Source organism: Seriola lalandi, unplaced genomic scaffold (assembly GCF_002814215.2).
Source record: "Seriola lalandi dorsalis isolate HSWRI2012SDOR001 ecotype SW California unplaced genomic scaffold, Sedor1 jcf7180002054169, whole genome shotgun sequence".
Lineage (NCBI taxonomy): Eukaryota > Metazoa > Chordata > Actinopteri > Carangiformes > Carangidae > Seriola > Seriola lalandi.
The window spans coordinates 334,883-342,682 of NW_019524722.1; the positions used below are offsets into that span (position 1 = coordinate 334,883).

Sequence of the window (7,800 nt, forward strand, 5' to 3'; positions counted from 1 at the left end):
AGGCATGGATGGGGGTTGAACCCATGATCTCTGGTTTACGAGACCAACGCCTTACCACTTGGCCACCACGCCTCCATAGCTTGAAGTGTAAGGCCATCATAATTTGCACTGTGGATGAATGAGCAGAGAAGGTGGATTTAGAGCAGTGTGCGGAAGGATTTGACGTGATGTCAGGTGAGTGCAACAGTTGACTGACTGTTGTGACTCACCGTATATTACAATACAATACAGCTCAACAGCACCATACACTACAGCCTCCAAAATGATCATACAGTTGAATCAACAACTTCAATAATTTTAATAAAAAATGAACATTATAAGGGTAGATTTATTGTCATAAATAGCGGATACCTAGTTGTATTAGACTGCATTAGTTTTAGCTAGATAAACTGCCACCTCAATGTATATTTTATTATCCATTGAATGCACAGGCTGCAAAATGCCTGACTGGAAATTATTGGTTGCTTTCAGTGCAGTTCTCACCTGGAACAGCATTGAAATACCATGCATACACCTGTATATATTCCTGGTAGCCTAAATATTTTTCTTTCATTTAATAGCTTTATCATATAATCACCATGCAGCATTGTTAACCCCTCCCCTTCCTCCTGTTAAAAATGTAACAGTAATGTTTACTCAGAGGACATTTTAACGGACTTATTTTGTACTTTCATCTGACTACATTTTTACACATGTACTTATACTTCTACTTGAGATAAATTTGATACCAGTTATCCTTAACTGTCAAGTGGTTTTGGCTTACTGAAAATCTCGCAAGTCATTGTTTCTTCTTATGTGATGAAAAGGCCTTTCCAGTCCAAATAATTATCCTATTTCACTTCTCTGGCTGTCTTCACCAACTACAGCCTGTTACATTTCTACAGTGTTAATACATCAAAGACATGAAAGGATCCTTAAATTGTGGGACATAAACACACACACACACACGTTTCTATTTCTGCCATTTTTGTCATTGACATAATTAATTCCTTATTACCTTACCTTAACCCTGAATGTATTTATAATTTTTGGCCTTTAACTTAGTTGTATCTGTGTGTTTTAATGTTGTTCAGTTTATCTTATTGTAAAGGACCAGATATATATGGTATGTGAATCCAAGCTGAACAAAATTGTTAGCTTGCAGATGTGGCTATGTTTCTCATAATCAAAGATAATAATTACACAATGAAGTTGAAAAAGTTATTAAGGCTTGCAAATCAAATATTTTTTAAATGCAAATAATTATTAATGCAATGAAAAATAACAAACGCTTTTGGATCTTATGGCAGATACAATTTTTGAATGTGATGGTCACTGGGTAAAAATGATAAGCCAGTGAATGACAGACAGATAACACTACTTAGGCTTATTGAAAGATGTATTGTAATGATCCTATTGGCAACTGTGCCTCTCTGCCTTTAATGCCACAAACAGCTTTTATGGCCTAATTAGGCTTGATTTGAAATTTATTGTAAAAAAGAATTGAACTTGACTCCTTTGGAACTTGGGATGTGGGAATGCATAAAAATCATATAGAATATAATAGTGCAAAAGCTGAAAAGCGTTATGGACCAGTGTAATGATGTTGAATTTCCTTTGCTCTCCATCTAAACCATGGATGTATAATGATCACTTTGTGATCTTGTCAGTCAGGTTCGGCAGTCGCTGTGCGCGCTCCCGTGAGGTTCATGCACTCCTCACAGGCAGAACCAGCAGCAACACTTGTCAGTAGATCACATGATATGACAAAGCAGCTAGCTACTTCCTGTGTAGACTGTTAGCAAGTTCACATCCAGACGGCCGCAGCGACTGCGACTGCTGTGTCATCCAAGATGCTGGCCCTCATAAACAGGCTTTTGGACTGGTTCAGGTCCCTCTTCTGGAAAGAGGAGATGGAGCTGACATTAGTGGGACTTCAGTACTCCGGGAAAACCACATTCGTCAACGTGATTGCGGTAAGTTGCCAGCAACTCAGTGTGGGCCCAGGCTACAACCTGGAAGAGGTGGTGGACGAAGCTTTCTTTGGATATGTTACACATTTATAGGTTGTTCTATAAATTTAGTGACATGACAGTTTGGGGGCCTTACAAATGGCACATGTTGCTGCAATACTACATTGCTAACGATTTCGCTCGGCCGTTGTTTGGCTAGCTAAAATGACGAAGTAGTTGGTATGACTGTGCGCTTACTTATGAAAGCGGTCATGTGAACGGACTCGTCAGTGTAATCGCTGCTGGTGTGTCAACATCAGCGATATGTTAACAACACGGACCACAACTACATTTTGTAAACAGCCTGTCTTGTCTACGTCATCCAACTGGGTGTGAAGAAGCTTATGAGGCCTGGAGCCATCATGGCTACAGGCTGCCACCTGTATATATCATCAGTATAGACTTTAAAGAAAAAAAAAAAAGCTTTCGTGGAATAACCCATTGTATGCAAGCCAGTATAGCTGAGTTCAGCATTGGCATCAGCCCCTGTTTAATATTTACACATTATATATTTTCTGATACTTCTTTGTTGGAGCTGTTTGTTGTGATGTCTCGCTTGCTTAGCCTGCCACAGCTTTGGCGTGGTAAGGGTTATACTATTTAGCCCAGTTTTGTTTATGTGTGTGTTTCTAGGTGATAGGCCACACTGTACTCTTCAGATGAAGTGAAGTTGCAAGCCACAGTATTGTAGACTTCCCCCTTCCTGGATTCATCACAATAATACACACTTATTCCAGTCTCTGTTGTGGTCATGTCAGGTGATCTGCAATTAGGTTTGAACAAAGCTTCCTTCTCCTTCACACAGGCTGCTCGACTAGGTCCAGGCCGTATATAAGCCATGCAACTGAGCCTGTTAAAGTTATATACCATATTTGAATTAAAAAATCATTATATTATTTATTACTAAGACTAGGTAGTGCTTATATATGCAGTATAGATTGGCTTTACAGTTGAGTATCACATTTTAAGGATAAATGTCTGTTTTTATTTTTATGGCACTTTGAGCTTCTGTGATGTTTGGTCCCAGCCCAGGCCGGCTGTAAAGAGCTTGATTGAAAGCTGATGTATGCTGATGCATAGATGGTATCATCTCAACATGATGCATGGAGTAAAAGGGCAAGTGTTAAGATTCAGCTACAGTCCTCAAGCAGCTAATATTACCCCTGTAATCAAATCATTTCCTTAAATTTATTATGACCGCGTGCACAGAAATGATTCACAACCTCCAGGCTTTTCATGTGACTTCTGAATCAGTTGAAACTAAATATATGTCAACAGAATTTTATTTGAAACTCTTGACAATAGACTATCAGTCAGTTAGTAACTTTCAATGTGAATTACCTCACTTGGTGTGTCTTTTCACAATTTAACATTAAGTATTCACCAACATGCCACCATTTGTCCTTGCGTTTGTCTCATACAGTCGGGCCAGTTCAGTGAAGACATGATTCCCACAGTCGGTTTCAACATGCGGAAGGTCACTAAAGGAAATGTGACAATAAAGGTAGGCTAACCAGCTAAAATGTCCAGCTGGATGCTTTCACCCTTCACTCAAAATCAATTTTATACTGGACCAGTGCCCGTGTAGAGTTGTGTACTCTGCACTGGAGAGCATTAATGGTGCAATGATTGGAACAAAATGTTACCCAGGCCCTCTTCTTCTTTTTTTTTTCGCTTCGCTTATGAATGTATTGTTGATTTTGTGCTTTTGTGCTTTAGATTTGGGACATAGGTGGACAGCCCCGCTTCAGAAGCATGTGGGAGCGCTACTGTAGAGGAGTCAATGCAATTGTGTAAGTTTGTGGACGCTCTAGAGTACAGCGCATGGCCTTTATGGCTGGAAACCTGAAAAAAAAAATATATAAATGCATAATAAAATGTTATTCATCATGTTAATATTTGGTTTGGTTCAGGTATTATCATTTATTAAGTCTCATGTAATAGTGTCATTACATAGTTCTCTTTTTTAGATGTTATGTTTCACTTTAAATATTTGAGCAAAGTGTTCGTGGAAGGTGTTTTATTTTGGCGAAGGGAAACGAGTGCTACCAAATTTAAAGTAGTATTTTTGTTTTCCTTTGCAGTTACATGGTGGATGCAGCAGATCGAGAGAAGATAGAAGCTTCCAGAAATGAACTGCACAACCTTTTAGACAAACCACAACTACAGGGAATTCCTGTAAGAGGCCGCTTGTAATTTTTGAACAAAAAGCAAAAAGATTGTTCAGACACACCTTGGTTTATCACTGTGATTTCTGTTATCTTATCACAGCCAGTGATTAAAGTCATAATGAGTAATCGCTGCAGCTAATGGCTTGCAGTGACTCAGCGTTGATGGCCTTACACTCGACGGTCATTTGAACCCAAGCCAAGAATTTTAAATGAGTTTTCAATATCGAAGCTGACAGCATAATTGACTAGACAGGGTATGCATGCTGAATCGATAGGGCTCCAGCTGCTGTGACTTGACACCACACACAGGCTGTTTATTTTGTCCTAACAGTAAGGATTCTGTGAAGGGTCGTGAAGGACATGTGGCTGATAGATGTCCTTTAGATTGGCTGATCAAAGTGTGCTATAACACCGATATATTGCTGTGCTGGACCTTGATCAGCTCTTCCTCTCTTTTTCTCATTTTTCAGGTTCTAGTATTGGGCAACAAACGAGACTTGCCCAGTGCACTTGACGAGAAGCAGCTCATTGAAAAAATGTGAGGCACTCTGAATATTGTATTTCTGCTGATAATCCAGCAATAACATCAGGAAAAGGATTTGTGATGTAACCAAAAGCTAACATGCGAAACATCATGTGGTCTTTTCTGAATTAGTAGATGATAAATCTATAAATTATGATTTTATGCATTTCCAATGAATTAAACTTATATAATATGGCCAAAATAAGGTGGATAGGGGTATCCACATACTTGTGTTATATCATACATCAATCAAGGATTTTATGCTCTGAAAAATAAGCATTTTATTTCTTGACATTTGAAGATGTGATTTTAATCTTTTCCGTTTGCAGGAACCTATCTGCCATTCAGGACCGAGAGATCTGCTGCTACTCTGTCTCCTGCAAAGAGAAAGACAACATAGGTAAACATCTGAGGGGTAGTTCATCAAGCAAGATTACCTGTCAAGACAGGAAATTCTGTTTAATTAATGAGGTTTAATTAAATCTAACTTCAGTTAGCATAAAAACTCATTTCCCTTGGCTAGCCTGGTTCGGGGCTTAGCTTCACCTCAGACTCAGAGAGTTTCACTCTGGCAGATTGATCATAATTGCTGGTTAATTGGTGCAGTCAATTTGTGGTACATGTCAAAGTCGACTTATCAGTCAGATAAGTCAGACTAGTCAGTTTTGTCACTGTCACATGGACTGCACTTGTTGCATACTTCAAATCTGAGCTGATACATTTTAAAGTATAAAGTGTCTGATTCATATTGCATTCGACATGTGCTTTTCAGGGCACTGCAATTAAGATAAAGCTAATAATACGTTGTGACTCATCAATGTAGCCTCAATGTAAGAAGCATTTTCACCATTTGTTCTCTCTTTAAATGCCGCTTAGATAAAAATGAAAGAACAGACACATACAAATCTGTGTCTTACAGCAACTCTGAAGTTATTTTATAGTATTTTCACCATATGGGTCCGATACTTTTCTTTCTTTACAGTCCAACTGATATAGAACTTAAGTTTCTAGAAACTGCTAATCATTTTATTTTATGTCCATAAAATAAATAACCTGGAGTCCTATTTGAAGCCTCAGAGTTTAGTTTAATGTCACGTTGCAACTTGGACATTCAATTCCAGCATTTCAGTCAATCAGTCAAACAAGTCAAAATGCTTTACTGACAAGCTAATAATAAGACGGCATGAAAATGTATACAGTAAAACAGTATGAGACTAACGCACATGAGAAATAAAACTGAAAAGTAATAATGAAACCAATAGAATAGATTTTAAAAAACAGTAAAACAGATAAAGGATAATAACTAAATAGATAAGAGGGAGGAGAACACTGAAAACATGACAATAACATAAACACTGTCCATAAAACATTTATCATCCAATTACTCGCATTGGACTTGAACCTGCAATGACGCAACAACAGCAAAGCTAACAGAGTCCAGCAGGATGAAGTGAAACACCCTCTGATCAGAGTTTAAATGGTTCTACATCAAACCTCATGGGTACAAATGTTTAGTAATAGTTTCTTGCTGAAGTCATAAAAATGTCTTACAAACGTATTTCCTCCCTGCAGATATCACACTGCAGTGGCTCATCCAGCATTCAAAGTCCCGGAGAAGCTGAAAGTGAAGCCCTCCCCAGTCGCAGCTCTGGCCTCAGCCCTCTAACGGTCATGGGTCCTCGACAGTCATCCCTTCCACTGCCTCTGTGAAGTAATCCAGCTCTCTCTCTCTGCTCACTACCGTCACCACCTGCATCACCCAGTACACTACCATAGATGTGTAGCCCCTGTACAGCACTACCGCCACCCCCAACTATCTGGAGTCTTGAAAAGTTGTCTCAGTACTGTGCTAGAAGGTGGATTGTCCATACCCATCATGCCTTATCGCCTGTCATTATGGACATGCTCTATGTCTGTGTACATCATGGGAGTTTTTTTTTTTTTTGGCTTCTGTTTTCTTCGACACAGGAATCTAATGATGTTGCAGTGTACTGTTCCCCAACTAGGATGGAGCTCCTCTAATCCCACAATCAAAACATCCGTTTTGTTGCCTGTCAACATTTCGTGTTTACGTGACATCGTGTGATTGTAGTTTTTAACAGTTATTTGCCAAATGACAATGGTTGCTTTGCGCTAAAGCCTTCAATTCCTGCTAAACTCTTAGCAATGTAGCCTGCATTTTTATTTGCCGGCATATGGAAGTATCTATTTTATTAAGTGACTTAAATTAAAGTTTACACATAACAAGATCAATGGAAGGCAAGACTGTGAGCGGTTGTTGTATCTGAGGCGAAAATCCTAAGATACGTCAGCAGATTTTTAAGTGCCTTTGGCTCAGTGAGTGTCCCAATCAGACAGTTATTGCCCAATGCAACTTCTAACCTATTATAAAATAAATAAAAAACACTTGGTTCAGACACAGCTAAAATCCCTTGATTACACTTAACACCACCTCTAGACAATCTCATTTTATGTTTTCTAATCACATAAACACATTATGACGTCTGAGAAAAGACAGCAATGTACTAACAATGAAAAATGAGGAATGAAGTAATGGATGACTTGGGATGTGAGGTGAATATCAAAATGTTACATTTAGTTAGGTATACTTTTGAATGCTGTTTCACTTGCAGCCTGCAAATCTTTTATGTAGCTTGAAATGTGGGCTGACTTTTGCTTGCAGTTCTCAGGTTGTTATGGGATTTTTTTTTTTTTTTTTTTTTTTTTTTAATTGTCTGAACATAGTATGGGTGTGCTGAAGTATCTGTTTCATAATCCCTATTTTGTTCAGGTTGGATAGCAGAAAGCCAGTGTTAGTCACAGGGACTGAGATGACAGAGAGGAGAAGACAGTCCATTAGTTGAAGGCGTTGGATGTTTGATGTCATCCATGCCTTGCCACACCCTTGGCTGAATGCTGATGTCTTCTTGTGAAAGCCTTAGCAGTCCAAAGACAAAGCTGGCTCCTCTAAAAGCGACGTATTGATTGACTTGTCATTTCCTTTCAGCGACAAGACAATGATTTCTCCCAGTTTCAACCACTGTATATTAATTTGTCCCTTGCCTGGCCAGTGCATCTTGATCTGTTCATTTTTTTTTTTTTTTTTTTCTGTGTG

The 7,800-nt window shown here is 38.7% G+C and overlaps 1 protein-coding gene and 1 non-coding gene across 2 annotated transcripts; one reads left to right on the forward strand and one right to left on the reverse strand.

The window, feature by feature from the left end:
• trnat-cgu (transfer RNA threonine (anticodon CGU)) lies at nt 1-72 on the reverse strand. Its single transcript has one exon. It is a non-coding gene; the product is annotated as a tRNA-Thr (tRNA).
• Nucleotides 73-1,753: 1,681 nt separating this feature from the next.
• Nucleotides 1,754-7,389, forward strand: arl8bb (ADP-ribosylation factor-like 8Bb). The gene is made up of 7 exons (XM_023403673.2): nt 1,754-1,955; nt 3,415-3,495; nt 3,711-3,784; nt 4,076-4,169; nt 4,633-4,700; nt 5,015-5,085; nt 6,258-7,389. The coding sequence occupies exons 1-7, from the start codon at nt 1,833-1,835 to the stop codon at nt 6,305-6,307; spliced, it is 561 nt and encodes a 186-aa protein (XP_023259441.1). The 5' UTR covers nt 1,754-1,832; the 3' UTR covers nt 6,308-7,389.
• Nucleotides 7,390-7,800: the final 411 nt, after the last annotated feature.

Bases quoted from the DNA above. Each gene is read 5' to 3' on its own strand.
- arl8bb (XM_023403673.2), top strand. From the start codon at position 1,833: ATGCTGGCCCTCATAAACAGGCTTTTGGACTGGTTCAGGTCCCTCTTC. The intron at 4,170-4,632 runs GTAAGAGGCCGC...CTCATTTTTCAG, and splicing joins CACAACTACAGGGAATTCCT to GTTCTAGTATTGGGCAACAA. The intron at 4,701-5,014 runs GTGAGGCACTCT...TTCCGTTTGCAG, and splicing joins AAGCAGCTCATTGAAAAAAT to GAACCTATCTGCCATTCAGG.